The following is an 18,979-nucleotide window of genomic DNA, read 5'->3' as shown; positions in this document are numbered from 1 at the left end:
TTAAGGATAGCGGAGTGAGGGGGTATGGGGAGAAGGCAGGAAAGTGGTACTGATTGAGAGTGATCAGCCATGATCGCATTGAATGGCGGTGCTGGCTCGAAGGGCTGAATGGCCTACTCCTGCACCTATTGTCTATTGTCTATTGCCTATTGCACAGAATAGTATTATAAAAATAACTATATTATAAATGAATATATCAGTATTGCACAGAGGTAGGTATTGTACAGTATACATGTTGTCTATGGGGTGCTTTCGGTGCAGAATTCAGTGTGGTGATGGCCTTAGGGTAGAAACTGTTTGTTAGTCTTTTGGTGTCTGCTTTGATGGACCTGCAGCGCTTTCCTGAGGGCAGAAGGGCACACAAGTAAGATGGGTCCTTTAGGATGCAGGATGCCTTCCGCAGGCAACGGGAGCTATAGATGACTTCCAGGGCAGGCAGGTGTGTGTTGGTGATCTTCTGGGCAGTGTTGATGACTCTCTGCAGAGCCATATTGTCAGCCGCAGAACTGTTGCCGTACCACACCAGGATCCCATGTGTCAGGACACTCTCAATGTAGCAGCGGCAGAAGGACACTAGCAGCTGTTGTGGCAGGTTGACTTTCCTGAGTGTTCTTAGACAATAGACAATAGACAATAGGTGCAGGAGGAGGCCATTCGGCCCTCAATCAGTACCCCGTTCCTGCCTTCTCCCCATGCCACCTGACTCCGCTATCCTTAAGAGCTTTATCTAGCTCTCTCTTGAATGCATTCAGAGAATTGGCCTCCACTGCCTTCTGAGGCAGAGAATTCCACAGATTCACAACTCTCTGACTGAAAAAGTTTTTCCTCATCTCAGTTCTAAATGGCCTACCCCTTATTCTTAAACTGTGGCCCCTTGTTCTGGACTCCCCCAACATTAGGAACATGTTTCCTGCCTCTACCATGTACAACCCCTTAATAATCTTATATGTTTCGATAAGATCTCCTCTCATCCTTCTAAATTCCAGTGTATACAAGCCTAGTCGCTCCAGTATTTCAACATATGATAGTTCCACCATTCCGGGAGTTAACCTAGTAAACCTACGCTGCACGCCCTCAATAGCAAGAATATCCTTCCTCAAATTTGGAGACCAAAACTGCACACAGTACTCCAGGTGCGGTCTCACTAGGGCCCTGTACAACTGCAGAAGGACCTCTTTGCTCCTATACTCAACTCCTCTTGTTATGAAGGCCAACATTCCATTGGCTTTCTTCACTGTCTGCTGTACCTGCATGCTTCCTTTCAGTGACTGATGCACTAGGACACCCAGATCTCGTTGTACGTCCCCTGTTCCTAACTTGACACCATTCAGATAATACTCTGCCTTCCTATTCTTACCACCAAAGTGGATAACCTCACACTTATCCACATTAAACTGCATCTGCCATGCATCCGGCCACTCACACAACCTGTCCAAGTCACCCTGCAACCTCATAGCACCTTCCTCACAGTTCACACTACCACCCAGCTTTGTATCATCTGCAAATTTGCTAATGGTACTTTTAATCCCTTCATCCAAGTCATTAATGTATATTGTAAATAGCTGCGGTCCCAGCACCGAGCCTTGCGGTACCCCACTAGTTACTGCCTGCCATTCTGAAAGGGACCCATTTATCCCCACTCTTTGCTTTCTGTCTGTCAACCAATTTTCTATCCATGTCAGGAAGTGAAGCTGCTGTTGTGCCTTCTTAACCAGAGAGTTTGTGTTGCTTGACCACGTGAGATCTTCTGAGATGTGGGTGCCCAGAAACCTGAAACTGGAGACTCTATCCACTCTTTCTCCGTTTGTGTGCAGTGGGGGATGGTCACCCTGCTTCTTTCTGAAGTTGATGATGAGCTCTTTTGTTTTTTTGATGTTGAGTGCTAAGTTGTTTTCTGAGCACAAGCCTGTTAGCCTCTGGACCTCCTCCTCCCTGTAAAGCTGACTCTTCACCCTCACTGATCAGCCCCGCCACAGTCTGCAAATTTAATGATTGTGTTCGTGTTGTGGGTTGGTATACAGTCATAGGATATAGAGAGATTCGAGGAGGGGGCTCAGCACACAGCCTTGTGGTGCCCCTGTGCTGAGTGACAGAGTGGGAGAGTGGTAGGGGCCCATCCTGACTGACTACGGCCAGTCTGTTAGGAAGTCCTTTATCCAAAGGCAGATGTTATGTTTGAAGCCTCGGTCGGACAGCTTGGAGACCAGTCTGCTGGGTATGATCATATTAAATGCAGAGCTGCATCAACAACAGCAGCCGTGCATGTGCTCCCCGGTGTTGTAGGTGGAGCAATACAGTTAGGAGCGCAATGGCAATGGCGTCACCTGTTGGCTCTGTATGTATATTGGTGTGGATTCAGGGTGGATGGGAGACAGCCTTGATGTGCTTAAGGACCAGTCTCTCCAGGCACTTCACGATTATTGGTGTTAGTGCGACCGGCCTGTAGTCATTGAGGCAGGTTACGGCTGTCTGCTTGGGAGCTGGCACTATTGTGGATGTTTTTAGGCATGTGGGGACAATGCACTGTGCCAGGGATAGATTGAAGATGCTTGTGAACACATCAGCTAACTCAGCAGCGCAGTCTCTGGGAACCCGTCCTGGAACTCGGTCCGGACCGGCTGCTTTCCATATGTTGACATCACGGAGTGTGCTTGTGACATCAGCAGTCTGTATGATGAGTGTCCGGCTGTTGGAAGCTGGGGCTGGAGCGGTGGGCATGACAGTCTCTGTTCTCTCCACCTCATGACGGCCAAAGAAGTGGTTGAGCTGCTCTACCAGTGAGGCACTGCTGCTGGTGGACGGGTTGTCGTAGTTATTGTAATTGGTGATGTGCCGCATACCTTGTCATGCACGATGGGGGTCTGAGTTGTCGAAGTGGCTCTCAATCCTTCGCTTGTAGGCTGCTTTGCTGTCTCTGATGCCCCTCTTCAGGTCGGACCTGGCCGCACTATACAGCTCTGTATTGCCGGACCGGAAAGCCATGTTGCGGGCTTTTAGCAGGAGTTGGACATCTTTGGTCATCCATTTTTTGTTATTTGGGAAAGACATGGATGCGTTTTGTAATAGTGACATTGTCTGCACAGCTTTTTATGTAAAACAGTGCAGTGGAAGTGTAGTGTCATATAGTGTCATGTAGTGGAAGTGGAAGTGTTAATGTTCTCCTCCTCACATAAGTACCAGTCAGTGCGGTTAAAGTAGTCCTGTAGTTGCTCAGAAGCTCCCTCAGGCCACACTTGTAAGTCTCCAGCAGCTGGTTTGACCATGTTAATAAGGGGTCTGTATGCTGGAGTTATCTTGATGATCCTTATCATTGGATCAAGGCTCTGGCTTTATTCATTCTTCTTTGCTGCCCCACATGGAAAGAAAGCATACAATTTCAGCTTCCGCCCCCAAATATGAAGTATGGGAAGTGGCATGTCTGGGTCTTAATGGATAACCCCAACCATGGTGGACCTAAACTCTGATCTGTTACCATTGCTAGGGAAGAAGTAGATTTGATATTGATCTACTGAACCTTGGGGGTTACAGAAAAGACGACATCTTTAAGAAATACATTGGCTGCATAGAATGGAAATACATCTTCATTTCTTCATATGAAGAAAACCTTATGCAGCTTTCCCTAAGGACATGTGCAGTATCCCCACCCACGATTAAACAAAATACTTTGCCTGGAAATTCTAATACATTCTAATGGATATGCTAAATGGAGGTATCTTCTTCGGCAATCCATCAGGATTGAGAATGACTTGATTTTACTCATTTTGTGGATTTTGCAGTGATTGATCAGGCCAATGTAGGAACCATAAACTGTTCCAGAGAAGGGATTGGAGTTGCTTGACGGGATGAGCAGTTGTTGATTGTGAGGTTGTACATTCCTCCTTCTGCTTGCATATGGCTTGGAATAGGGCATTCTTCTGGGAGTCTAGATTCAGATACGTGAATAATATGAATTTCGTCACTGATGTCTGTCTATGCTAAGAAGTTCTCTTCTAAACTAGAGTCCAAAATACACCTCCAGTGCAATGCAACAATTTACTTTGTGTTTTGTTCTGTATGGTATATTGTACTGTTGGTCGCAACATATTCAAATCTTAATTAAGAAAATCAAATGCAGATTTAGTGTTTGGTGATCAATTCTGCAAAAACGCCTGAGTGTCTAGTTTGCTCACCACCTTATTTATTAATTTCAAACCACTCTGATCCTGTTTTGCTTCATACTGTCATTGCTTTTACTTTTTTCAGATGCCCTCTCTACCCTGTAATAGACTATTCAATTTCTTCTAAAGCTTCCTCTACACTCCTTGCTTCTTTACTTGCATGAAAGCTGTTGATCTTCAACAGTTTCATAAACATCACTGACCTGAAACATTAATAATGCTACTCTAACAAAAGATGCTGCCTGAGGTGCTGTGTTACCAGCATATTTCACATTTACTAGTATTTTGATTTTGTCAGTATTATTTGCAATGGTTTGCAGAGAATAAGTAGAAACGTTTACTCTACGTGCATTAATTCATGGTTCCCTTTAGCACTAACCTTTCATGGATCATTTTATAAAGCTATATCCATAAATTTTTGAAGTACATGAAATTGATATAATCTCATAGTATGACAAAGAATATAGGATGTTATTGCCATAAGGGGGAGATGTAAAAGTGAATTCTGATGCCCGTGTGTCTCTTGTTTTTGTAACGGAGCATAGTTATTAAATCACAATACATTCTTGAAAGAATTTCCATTGAGCTCAGAAATGCAGCATTAAAAAGAGGAAGAATATGGCATTCGGTGAGCAGGGATTTTGGGAATCATCATGGAGCATGTCCATGAATTGTTTCCTTGCAGAATATTGTAACACATTCTCATGTTTACAAGGAAGCAGGACACAAAAAGCTGGAGTACCTCAGCGGGTCATTCAGGATCTCTGGAGAAAAGGAATAGGTGATGTTTCGGGTCGAGACCCTTCTTCAGAAGCATTTACATTTACATTCATTATTGCACATGGAGCCACATTTAATGACAATCATACGTGAATAATGAAATAGAGTTGAACAGCATAGAAAGAGGCCATTTGGCCCAACTCGTCCAGGTTAACTGTGAAGCCTACCTATGCCAGTCCCATTTCCAGTATTAAGCAAAAAGCGCTCCACTTTTTTCCTCTCCAAGTACCTGTCCAAATCCCTTTTAAACACTGTAATTGTGTCACAAATATAATCTCACACAGTTAAACACAAGCATTTGCACGCATTTGGACACATGCAACAAACTTGAGTTTTTAACAGGTGGAAAATGCCTTTTCTCTTCAAGAATGTTCAAGTATCATTTGACACTCATACTGTTCCATGGATGAAATAAAATAAAATAACTTCCAAAATGCAGTTGAAAAGTAATAAAATTCACTTTATTTCATGTGAAAACTGAAAGCTAGATGACAGAAACAAGCATACCATTTTTTCACTCCGAGAACCTATATTTGAGTACTAAGTGATGTGGGTGATGTAAGTTAATTATGACTAAATGTTGTCAAAGCTCCTGAATAACACTCAATTGCTGGTTTATCCACAGGATCCTAGTGGATCTAAATGTGTGACTGTTGATGACCAGGTTTGCAGTGACCAACGATGAGAGGGCATTTGATGCTTATCTTACATCTCAGAGTCCACTAAGATTCTGCACATCCCATAATGCTGATTGTCCCTATCAACATATAACTTTCAATCTGGCACAATCTGTGAAGGATTGGTGGAGACCACCAACAGTAATGTCAGCAAGCAGACAGAGTAGTTACAGGGATGGAATACACTTCGGATGCTGCCAACCAGGATATAAAGGCATAGATGATAATTAAAAACCAAAATACTAAAGTTGCTATAAATCTGAAATATAATGATGCTGAAAAATGCATCTGTAGACAGATAGAGTTGACATTTAAGGTTGATGACCTTTATTCAGAACTCGGAAAAGAAAGAAAGAAGAAAGCAGTTTTACTGAGTGGCGGGTGAAGAAATAAAAAGTGACAGTTTGTGAAAAGGTGGCAAGTAAGAAAGATATAATGGTGAAAGCGGTGGAGTTGGTGAAGGCAAATGAATAAATGCAGTTATGAGAACAATGTGAATAGACAATGAGAACAATGTGAATACTGGATATTTGAGATCGAAGGGATGGCTGATTATTTCAAACTGTTCAATTTAATGTCAAGGCTGTATTTTGTCAGTTGGATGATCAAGTGTTCAAGTTTACATTGGGTTTTGTTAGAAAAATATGAGAGGCATATCAGAGTGCCGTGGGATTAGGAATTAAAGAGATGGGCAACTGGAAATTCAGGGTTACATTTATAGACTGAGAAGTTGTGACAATTTTCAGCACTAACCCGCGCAAAATCTGACTTTCATTGTTAGAATGAAAGCTCATTAGCTTGTAATGTTAACTAAGTTTCTCTCTCTTCACAAGCTGCCTATTCAGTTGAGCATACCAAGCATGTTCTGGAAGTGTAGAAGTGAGAAGTGTTCTGGAGGGTATCATTCAGGTTCATTTGCTCTTCCAGTTGCAAAAGAGGCCACTTCATTATCACCAAATATTGTGCATTTTTTATTTATTTTTTAAATTGGGAAATGCTAGGTTAATGGTGCCAGATTCAATCATGGTAATCAAAAAGGAGCAAAATAAATATGAAAAATAAAATAAAATGTAGGGCTGCTGGTGAGATGGTGGGTGGACATGGAACTAGTAAAAGATTCAGTGGGAAAATCACCTTGTTTCTTTTTCTAATCATTCTCTGAATCCAGATTTTAAATCATAAAAACTGAATACAATTTAAAAGGCCTGTAATTAACTCTAAACTTGGATACTAAGAGTTAGTCAAAGATGCTGGTACTTAATGACATTTTACTTTTTAAAATATTTTTTATACTTTAATCATTATACAGAGAACTGCTTTCAATTTTTTTTTCTTTTTTTTTTAACAGAAGCAACAATACTGAGCTACGACGGAAGCAAGTTTATGAAAATCCAGCTGCCTGTGGTAATGCATACGGAAGCGGAAGACGTATCACTGAGATTCATGTCCCAACGAGCCTATGGGATCTTAATGGCCACAACGTCCAGAGATTCAGCAGATACTCTGAGATTGGAACTTGACGGTGGCCGTGTCAAACTTACGGTCAACTTAGGTAACATTCATTAGTGCTTTGCATCATCACGTCTTTATACATTTACACAGATCTTTTATTTGGTTAATGATGTTGTTTTCAAAATTTGTTTGACAATTTCAAAATGTGACTGATCAAGAAGATGCAAAGAATTTTGTTGTTACATTGTTATAAACCCATCTTTTGAAACATTACTAAAGCCATAATTACCATTATTTACATATGCTTTATTTAAGACTATATTTAAAGTATAAATTTCTTCCTCAGAAACATTTATTTCTTAATATTTCATGTTTTACATCTCTCTGTACTTTATGCTCAAGAAGCTCATCTGTTTAAAATGTTGTAATGTTTTTTATCTCCCTCACAACACCAACTGTTCTTTGGCGTCACAATTGACTGAACACATGCTGGAAATCTAACTTAACAATACAGAACGTTAGAAGTACTCAGCAAGTCTGGCAGCATCTGTGAAGAGAGCAAAGTTAATTTTTCAGATCGATGACTTTACCTGAACCATTAACTCTAACTCTTACTGATTTGCTGAGTATGTCATAACTGCATGGGGTGCCTTTGTGGGGAGTACTTCATAAGTCCATAAGTGATAGGAGCAGAATTAGGCTATTCTGTCCATCAAGTCTACTCCCCGATTCAGTCATGGCTGATCTATCTTTTCCTCTCAACCCCATTCTCCTTCCGTCTCTCCAAAACTCCTGACACCCTAACTGATCAAAAGTCTGTCAATCTCCACCATAAAATTATCCATTGACCTGGCCTCACAGACTTCTGTGGCAATGAATTCCATGGATTCACTACCCTCTGACGAAATAAATTCCTCCCCGTCGCCTTTCTAAAGTTATGTCCTTTTATTCTGTGGCTCTAGCCTGTGATTCTAGACTCTCCCACTAGGGGAAATATCCCCTCTACTATCTAGGCCTGTGGTTAAAAAAAAAAGCAGACACATTTCAACACTGTAATCTTGCTAGCTGGGTTCGGATTATGAACTACCATGAGCAATGCCAAGTCCTTTCAACTTCATAAATATTTTATTACAAATGCAAAGCAGTACATAAGATTATGGTAGATTAGAGGGAAAGCTCGCAATTTCCAACTCCAGACAAAACATTAAAATAATCATGCTTCAACTAAAATTGTATTTATAATTCATAAGAAGTGCAGCAGCATTTTACTTCTCTAAATTTGTAATCAATACATCTCTAAGAAATTTGGAATGATATATATATATATAGTAAATAGACATTTCTAATTGACCAAGTTCATAGAATAGTTATTTTTCCAACATGTGAATAATCATATGGGCTTCTACTTTCATTATTTTATTTTTAACACATGCAGCTTTCACCATTGGTTATTCTATCATGTTTATCTTTCACAAGTTCATTTTTATTCTATTGCCGTGATGATTATGCACTTACTTTTGGATCAAAAGATGGGACACGACCCTTCAAAGGCCAAGGTCTGCGGCCCTTAGCAAGCAGCCATGTGAACAAAAGTGTGCAGCCTCTTTTTCAGTGAAAATGCTTGCTTTAGTTTCAGGTGTCACTTTTTTTTTGAGAAAGATGGGAACAAAGAAGGAATACAGGTAGTCCCTGGGTTACAGAAGACCTGACTAGTGGAGATAAGACTTTGCACATAGCCTCCCCAAAATAAGTATGGCTGCTGTTCATCCTTTTAAAAAGAATCACTGCAACCTAAAAAGACACTGAACTTTTTTTCCCCAAAAGCTAAAATTAACTTACTTCTTCCCTGTCATTGCGTGTATAGAAATCGGAGGATGCTGTTGGTCCACTCTTGCTGGACCACGTAATTAAGGGGAATGGAAATATTGCCATCCAATTTGATATTTCTTCCTCGGATCAACCAACAATCAAAAATATCCCCAATGATCTTGGTTCAAACATCAGTTAAGCCTTGGCTTAGAACTGATGGAATGTCTAAACTCAGCAAATCAATTACAGTAACTTTTTAAATTTAAATTCATTTAACAGAGCTTTATTTGTCGTTCGGCACCGAAGTACCGAACGAAACTACATAGCAGTCATAGAAAAAAATAACACAAGACACATAACCCCAACACAAACGTCCATCACAGTGACTCCAAACACCCCCTCACTGTGATGGAGGCAACAAAACTTCCACTCTCTTCCCCACGCCCACGGACAACATTATACTTTAAACAACATTTGCCAGCCTGTTGCCTGGATATCTTGTCTTTTCAAGTCCAAGTATCAGATTGTAAAATCTACACATACCCTTGGTTTTTGGTGAAATTATGGTTGCCATCTGATAGAAAATTAAGTTTATGGGCAGTTCTCAGGAACAGAACTTTTATGTAACCTGAGGACTGTCTGTATATACATAAGAGAATATTGAATTGCTGAATTCATGTGATGAATGCATTTGCATTTCTATACCCTACATTCACAAAGAAGATTGATGAAAATGAAATTGCAATGCTGATGAAATCTGACATGTTCCATTTTACTTACATTGACGAGTGTAGACCACATGGAATAATAAATAATTTCTCGCATCTATTGATTGCAAAACCCATTTCTCTAGTATTATGCTGCACAACAATGGCCCTTTTGCTTACATGCATCACATTCTGCAAGCAGATAGAATAGATTCACTGAAAAGAAGACATCCCTCTTTTCTGGGCCTACAATACAATGCCAGGATATCATTTACCACGCTGGAAAATTATCCCATAAGTGGATTTTAAAGATCTCCTCAAAATGGCTAGATGTGTGACAGACTAAAGGAGAATGATATATGAAATTCTCTCTTTTCCTTAAGATCATTCTGGATCGTAACCATATTCTAAACAGTGATTTGAATTCAAGCTTTTCAGTCAGAATCATGGAGCTTGCAGATTAACTCCTAGCTATCAAGAGAGGATTCTCTTTTAAACCTGTGAAAGCATTTCAAACATCATTAAACCACCCGATATTTGTGTTTGAAGATTTTAATAGCCTTTAGTTCAGATAGCTTAAAGAAACAATTTGACCCCAGCTGAATCTTTTCTTTATTATAGCTTACTCAAAATCATTTCAAGAGAAAAACAATTATCTGTGTCTCATTGTTTTTCCTTACCAAACAATTTTTGCCATTGCCTCCAGAAATACTGTCAGAATTCATCACTATTAAAAGTTAATTCCATTTGAAGATTCACTCCCACTTGAATCAAAGTTATGCAGCACTGAGGAAAATATATTTCCCTTGTGCCAATATCCTTTTCCAAAACTGTTAGGATTTTTTTTTCTTTTCTTGAAAATAACTACAAATCCAAGGGGTCTGTCGATCAAATAATACCAATATCATGCCAAAAGAGCACTGAAATGAATCAACTCAAACAAAAGTGAATGATCTTCAATATAATTAACTCAAATACTCTTTGGCCCCAAAAAAACAAGAATTTAGAGTGAAACTATTTTTTGCAGAATTTATTAGTCCTGAAGCAGTCACAGATATTTACACATCACAGATCTCCAGTTGAATCGTATTTTCATGTTAAATTTTTTTGTTCTTCTACATTAGGCCAGTTTTCTTCATTTGCGTTGGACATCCAGGTTTGATATCATAACATCCAATAAAGGATTGCCTATTCATGGCACTGCTTTAATGAGCTCCAACTGAACTAGGCAATCAGCATGCAATAAAACACTTAATTGACAAAAAGCACATTGAACACGTGAACTAGTAGGCACAGCATTTTAAAAAAACGGCGAATGCATTCTATACCCTTCGGTTCAATAACAAGATTTCCACATGCATTTCCTTTTGGATTTGTGTGTTATCATTGTTGTCTTACTCCAAACACACAGATTTCCTTCGTTAACAATTAGTATGTTTTAACATAATTGTTGAGGTGTTCAAAAGCAAAGCATTTCTTGCAAGGAGGTGTGCACACTTTGGCCTTTGGCTGTTTGCAACCACTTTTCTGTTGCGGTTGACGACACATGACAAACGCAGCTACATGAAAATGAACCTGGAATTTATACGATTGAAATTCTTCAAGGGCATTTGAAATAATCTTAATCAAATGTTACAAATGCACAGTAATATTGTGCTATCAAAGGTATGAAACTCATAAGCATTTTATCTACCTTGTAGTTGACAAGAAGATTTTGTTAATATTTCTCTAGCATGCAAATGGAGATTACGTTGAGCTAATGGCTGCAACATAGAATATGAATATAGATTTAAATGTCAGTGTTATTAAACATTAGGTAAAATTTGGCTTCAAAGCTTTTGTTCCCAAAGTGTAACATTTATTATTTTAAGTTCCTTCTCACAAATGCACAATGAATGTGCACTTTTTTAGTGTTAATAAGTTGATGATAAAAGTTAAGGTTTAATTTCTAAAGAAAGTGTAGTCTCTGGTTTAAGCCTTTGAAGAATCTAACAGTGGTCAAAGACATTTGATCTTGCCAAATTACTACTTGCACCCCAGTATGACGGAGCACTGCTTATTTTCTAAGTGGACAGCTGTGTTCTTTCACACATGAGGAAAGATCTGTGGCTTGTCTGGGTCAAGTATCTTTGACATGACAAAAATAATATTTCATCTAGGTTTGAAAATCATGTAGCTGTTGTTTGCAGATGGCCATCTTATGTTTTATTTAATGAAAGACATAAAATAGGCCAAATAACAAGACTGTATGGTTCAAAAGCCATTCTGTTATTAAGATTTTTTAATAATAAATAGGAAAGTCCAGAGTAAAATGGCCACATTTGCGTGTGTCTGTCCCCGGAAGGGTGGAATGTAATTATTTTGGATGTCTGCAGCTAATACCTTGAAGGATATAATTTCATTTTTCATCTATTCTTCCCTATCTAGACTGTATCAGGATTAACTGTAATAACAGTAAGTTGCTGTTCAAAGCTTTTTCACTCTTCCTGTTCTACTTTTAAACCAATTTGTCAAAGTAGAAGTACCTCTTCATAGATTCAATTGAATTGTAAGAGATTTAGAATGTCTACATCTGTTTAGGCTTAGAAAAGTATCGGATAATTGCCAGGGTGTTAAAAAATGTTATAACACATTTTCTTCAAGAGAAAGACTTTCACAGATTTGATCATATTTAGCAAACAGGTTTAGATATTTTCAGTGAAATGTTTCTGTAATTGCAAATATAAGTGCATAGCTTTAATTAATAATGCAGGTCTTTGTTGCTTAGGAATAAATTCCAGCAAAGTAAGATAGCATAATGAACTGTATACTATTTGGAAAGTTGAATGTGATTGGTCTTTTCCAGATGTGGATATTCTCAATATCCATATAAAGAAATATTTTTTTACACCCTGCTTTCTACATATCAATGATGGGATTGAGAAACTAACAGAGCTAGATTAACACAACATGCATGACCCCACTTTAAATGCATTTCAAATAATGCATGGAGAAAATAACTTCTTTGCATGATATTTTAAGGTTTCCGAAATGTAGAAAGAGAAAGGATTGTGACTTTTCTAATAATTACATTTGTTGATTGGACTCCGAGCAAACAATTTTATAGATTTAAAAATTGCCATGAGGACTCTGAGAATCAAATCACCTAATGGCTTCACTTAATCATGTTTAGTTAAGGATGTATTTTAACATGAATGCTGTGAACTAACATATTTCTAGACCTAAAGGCATTACATTTGTGCTGTATTGTTAACATCATTTTCTGATTGCATAAACTTGATGCTGCAATGTAACCGTTTAAGCAGACTGAACAGTTCTGACAACAGAAGAGTCAAGATACAACAGCTTAACAATAGTTATTAATTAATCCTATTTAAAAATACTGTCTTTTAGCAATTCTCTTGAAATAGTTCTTGTGATCACCTGCATGTTACTTAATGCACAAGTGTACAAACTAACTGAAGTTAAAGTTATGAGAATCGGTCATAACTGGTAATGAAGTGCATATGCATTTGAAATTTGTAGAAAGAAAAAACGAAATGATAATTAGGTGTCATATCCCACCGGTTTCATTTTTAAAGGAGAGGAAATACTTTCCTGTAATGGATTTTTCAGGTACATTTATTTCACAGGGCAAACTGTGAACGTGAACTGCATTGCTAGTTATCTCAATGGCCTTACACTATTTTCTTGTTGAGCATTTTAAAATTTAAATATCTTTTGATAGTGTTATGTTTTTGTACTTTGGGATCTTGCAAAAGTTATTTTCCAGGAGATCGTTTAGAAATACTAATTCATTAAGTAATTTTTTAACCACTATGGGTGATATTGGCTCCTGAAGGACAGATTGGACAGATAATATCAACAAATTAGACAGCTTGGTAACAGTTATAAAAATTGATGTTCAGATAACCTTCAATATTTTGACTTAAAATATAAGCCTACTGTGATTCTGTGAGTCTATACCACAATATAATGATCTAAAATTAATGCATTAAGTGTTTATTAATGCAGTATTGCGATGGCTTGTAAACTTGTAACTGAACAAACCTAATGCACATGCCACCGCGTGGTAATTTGAATCACATGATTCTGCACAAGTGATGTGCCTCAGCAGGTAGGCCAGTCAATAAGTAACATTGAAATCAATTATCATTGCATCACATTTCACATGCCGCTGCTGCAACACTGCAGCATGTATCTGCAAGATTAACATGATCTCAATTTTCGCCAGGAACGGAGACTGGGAAGAAGGCCCAGCTGTACTATTTAATGGGGCAGATCTTTAATGCATGTTTGTTAGGGAGGCAGTAGTTGAAGTATCAGTTGATTCGCAGAGTCAGTATGGACGCAGATCTTTGGCTCACCATGTCTGTATACTACACCCGTTGTCAGGACTTGACCATAGGTTTCAATGGCATTTCCAGTTTTCACATAGACTGCCTATTCTCTGATATCATATCATATATATACAGCCGGAAACAGGCCTTTTCGGCCTACCAAGTCCGTGCCGCCCAGCGATCCCCGTACATTAACACTATCCTACACCCACTAGGGACAATTTTTACATTTACCCAGCCAATTAACCTACATACCTGTACGTCTTTGGAGTGTGGGAGGAAACCGAAGATCTCGGAGAAAACCCACGCAGGTCACGGGGAGAACGTACAAACTCCTTACAGTGCAGCACCCGTAGTCAGGATCGAACCTGAGTCTCCGGCGCTGCATTCGCTGTAAAGCAGCAACTCTACCGCTGCGCTACCGTGCCGCAATGTGCAAAACAATGTATTTTGCAGGTGAGCCCTGCAACTTTATTTGAGGCTGGGTGGGGGCGGGGGGCGGGGGCGGGGGGGGGGGATAGTGGACAACAACTACTCCACTTCTCTCCCATGCTATCCAACATGAAGTCCAGTTGAACGCTAGGGAGACTTAGTGCTGCTCCAATCCCTCTCCTCCATTATCAATGTTAAGTGTTCTAATGATGACGGCAGCAATTTCCCACAAAAAGAAAATTGCTTTAAGAGCAAATGCTGGGGGTTCACAAAGGCAGATGTGTGCTTTGATGCTGTGCAAGGACACTTTATCTTGCCAGTCTCTACCTCGTATGTCATGAACACGCAAAATTCATTCCTTGATATCCGTTAATTTGTTTCTCTGGGACATGCAATCTCTAGCCCAATGTGTTACATTATGTGAGATATGACTTTTTGGAAAAAAATAATCTTTAACATTATTTTATTATTTTACTCCTGGGATTTTTCCCCTTTCCAACACAGGAGTGCATCAAATATGAATTATATTTAAGAAAGCAGTTTGACCTAAAAATTCTCTTTGGATCTGGCACCGACAGCTGTTAGCTTTTTACAGGTCTCCGAACTAATTTTAAGTGTCTATTTTCAAATGCAACTTACTGTGAAGAAGCCTGATCAGGGGTCATGATGTAGTTTGAGACCAAAGTAGCCCTTGAACTACTTATCCTCATGGTGAGCACACCTTTAAATATGCAACTTCCTGCAGTGGTCAAAAAAGAGAGGTCAGAAACATCAAGACCATAGAGTAAAGGTAGGTGGAATTTCAAAGATGATTTACTGTGAACCTAATTATAATAATCAGTATGTCATGGATTGTAGGCTACTGTGAGATTCAAACAAACAATTATTCCTCCCTGTGGGATGACACTGTTTGTATATATTGAAGCTAAGGTTAATTATATGATTACTCATTCCATTGCACAGGCAATGATTAAATGTCACAGCATAGCCTACCTTTTGGCATCAGTATTAATAGACTACACTTCACTTCAAGTGCCCAGTTTTCAAGCATACAACGTTTGATATTAGATACTGAAAAATAAGCACTGCGCTTCAACTGCCACTTATAGTGATATTCACACTTTCGGAAGAAGATTTCCATCTTAGACTGAAATATTTTCCTTTTACCTTATGCAAAATCGAACCTAGAATCTAATGTTGCTGACATGAAGCTGAATCGGCAATTATTAAAGTTCTGCCTCCTAGTTTAATTTTCACAATTGGCTCTGATCCTATAAATCAAGAAACACATTTTTGTTTGCAGAGGAAATCATATCAGCCTTCTGATAGCCAATTGTTAGTATTACTTTGGAAATATTCAAGGAAAAATAAAGCTGTGATTATCTAGACATTAAGCACAATGAAGATGCAAATTGCCCAGTTTCTGATTGTGTGTATTTTAGCTAAAAATTTAACCAAGTGACAAAAAAAAGAAAGAAAACAACATATAATTAGTGGCATGGTGGAGAGTGAAGAAGGTTACAATAGGATCTAGGTCAACTGAGAAAGTGTCCAAGGGAATATCTGATGGAATTTAATGTCTCATAAAATGCAAAGTCATGCATTTTGGGAAATTTAACCAGGCCAGGATGCCTGAGGTGAATAGCCGGGCTCTAGGGAGTGTTATTGAATAGCAAGATATCAGGGTACAAGTTCATAGTTCCCTGAAAGTAGCAGCACAGGTGGGTTGAATGATGAAGAAGGCATACGGTAAGCTAGCCTTCATTAGACAGGGCACTGAATATGGGAGTTGGGACATCCAGTTAAAATTATACAAATAGTAGGTTAGGCTTGGCTTCGGGTTTTCTGTATAGATCTCCACGATATAGGTATAGTGCGATTAAGCTAGAGAAGGTGCAGTAAAGATTCACCGAAATATCATTTCCCCTGGAGGGCTTAAGTTAAAAGGAGAGATTAGATAGGCTGAGACTGTTTTCCCTGGAACGAAAGAAGATGAGGGATGATGTGATAGAGTTTGCTAAAATTAGGAGAGGCATAGATATCTTACAGTTCTTTTTTCCCAGGTAGAGAAATCTAAAACTAGAGGTATAGATTTAAGGTGAGAAGGGTAAGATTTAAATGGAATCTGAGGGTGGTGGTTATGTGGAATGAACTTCCAGAGAGGTGGTAGATGCAGATACAAATGTAACAATTAAAAGATAATTTTGACAGGTACTTGGATTAAAAATGTTCAGAGTGATGTGAGCCAAACGCAGGCAAATAGGATTAGCGTAGAAAGGCATCTTGTTTCCCATGAAAGTCATGGACCAAAAGACCTGCATAATGGTAAGAATGAATGAATGAATTAATAAGTTTATTGGCCAAGTATGTATATACAAGGAATGTGCCTTGGTGCTCCGCTCACAAATGACAACACAAACATACAGTTAACAATTAAGAATAAAGCATAAACACATCAAAACAATAATGATACACCATTACGGTCTAAACATGTGGGTGAAAATAAACCAGAGCAAAAAAGAGACTACAGACTTTGGTTATTGAGTAGAACTATCACTCGTGGGAAAAAAAGCTGTTTTTATGTCTGGCTGTGGCTGCTTTGAGAGTCCGGAGTCTCCTTCCAGAGAAAAGTGCTTCAAAGAGTTTGTGGCCAGGGTGAGAGGGGTCAGAGATAATCTTGCCTGCTCGCTTCCTGGCCCTTGCAGTGTACAGCTCGTCAATGGGGGAGAGAATCAAAACCCCTTTCTGAAGCCTTTGATAACAATTAAAGCCTCTGCATGAGATATATTTTTATATTAAAGATGCCTTTATAATTGATACATGTTACCAAGTGGTCAATAAGTTTCTGGATGCAGTGCAAGTTATTGGATGAAATATTCAACTGAGGTCCTTTTGGATATCTTTTAAATCCAGTGGCATTTTCAAAATGAGCGTTCTTGATACTTCTATTTAAACTGAAACCTATCATTTTGTACCACTGAGAAAAAATGATTGATGGATCAATTGATAAATTAAAATCAAAAAGTTAAGAAATTGTATACATCAAGTTCAGAATAGAGTAGGTTAGAGATGAGAAAGAAACAAAATGGTATCAGATAAGAAGCGGAGTGAAATGTAAAGCCAGGGGGAGGGATAGAGGCAGAAGGGGACAGGCGAAGGGGAAAGAGGGGGGAATAAAAGGGAATTAAAGGACTTCAGAATGAGTGTACAAATGAGAGGACGGGAGCAGTGTGATTGGGGTGGGATAGTGAAAGAGTATGCATTGAGGTGGGGAGTATTACTTAAAATTGGAGAATGCAATGTTTATAGCACTGGATACCCAATGCTACCCAAGTGGAATATGAGGTGCTGTTCTTCCAGTGTGCATGTGAGCTCACTTTGGCAATGGAGGAAGCAAAGGACAGGAAGATCAATATGGGAAGGGGAATTGGTTTGCAACTGGGATATAAAACCACAAGACATAGTGCAGAATTAGGCCATTCAGCCCATGACATCAAGTCTGCCATTAAATCATGGGTGATCTATTTTTCCCTCTCAACCCCATTATCATACCTTCTCCTTATAACCTTTGATACCCTTCCTAATCAAGAACCTATCAATCTCTGCTTTAACAAAACCCAATGCCTTGCCCCACAACCTCGGCGGCAATTAATTCCACAGATTCCCTTCACTCTGACTAAAGAAATTCCTTTTCTCAATTCAAAAGGTATGTCCTTTTATTCTGAGTCAGGGCCCTCTGGTTCTAGACTCTTCCATTACGAGAAACAGATTTTTCACATCCACTCTATCCAGGCTTGTCCTTATCCAGTAGGGTTTGATGAGATCCACCCTCATTCTTCTACACTTCAGCGAGTACAGACCCTGAGTCTTCAAACGCTCCTCGTATGTTAACCCGATCATCCCTGAGATCATTCTTGTAAACCCCTTTTCCAACGCCAGCACATCCTTCCTCGGATATGGGGTTTGGCTTTGGCGGACAGACTGCAAGTTTACGACAAAATGGTCACCTCGTCTACACTTGGTCTCGCCGATGTAAAGGATCTCTACTTTGGCACAATCAATGTACACTGGGGTATGTGTACCACTCCAGTTCCTGAGCTTGATCACTACCTCCTTTGTCTTGCTGACATTGAGAGAAAGATTATTGGCTTGACACTTTGTTCTCAGTCACCTTACCGCACTCCATCTCGTCATTATTTGATATCCAGCCCACTACGGTGGTGTAAGTTGCGGATTTGTAAAGTTAGTCTGATTTATACTTGGCTGCAGAGTCGTGGCTGCATAAAGAGTAAAGAAAGGGGCTGAGAAAGCATCCTTGCAGAGCACTAGTGTTGCAGAGCACTAGTTATCATAGAGGATGATTTGTCCCTATCCTCACTGATTGGGGACTATTGGTCAGGAAGTCAAGGATCCAGTTGCAAAGATATCTATATACTAAACCTCTCATTTGTTATCTTGTTTGTGACAACTTCAGCCAAAACGGTACACGATAGCGCGACATGTTTAGGCCCACCTTACTCACCATTGTCACTTTAGTGATAATGCAAGTAGTTTTATTGAAATCGGTTATATATTTAAAGTTATTCACATTTTTAAGTTTAAAAGGAGGGGAGGGGGAAGGGAGG

At 39.2% G+C, this 18,979-nt stretch overlaps 1 protein-coding gene across 28 annotated transcripts in view; it reads left to right on the top strand.

Annotated features, from left to right (window-relative positions):
* nrxn1a (neurexin 1a) overlaps positions 1-18,979 on the top strand; it is a 1,341,442-nt gene that overhangs the window by 660,156 nt on the left and 662,307 nt on the right. For 22 of the 28 annotated variants that reach the window (XM_078404791.1, XM_078404790.1, XM_078404793.1 and 19 more), the window contains 2 exons: positions 6,963-7,166; positions 12,010-12,036. In XM_078404791.1, the coding sequence (XP_078260917.1) occupies positions 6,963-7,166; positions 12,010-12,036 (231 nt within the window). The remainder of the gene's footprint in view (positions 1-6,962; positions 7,167-12,009; positions 12,037-18,979) is intronic. The other 6 variants (XM_078404800.1, XM_078404816.1, XM_078404804.1 and 3 more) reach the window with 1 other exon arrangement.

The sequence above is a fragment of the Rhinoraja longicauda genome, chromosome 9, assembly GCF_053455715.1.
Source record: "Rhinoraja longicauda isolate Sanriku21f chromosome 9, sRhiLon1.1, whole genome shotgun sequence".
Classification (NCBI taxonomy): domain Eukaryota; kingdom Metazoa; phylum Chordata; class Chondrichthyes; order Rajiformes; family Arhynchobatidae; genus Rhinoraja; species Rhinoraja longicauda.
Note: the sequence above shows the minus strand (reverse complement) of the source record. Positions and strands in the feature narration are given on the sequence as shown.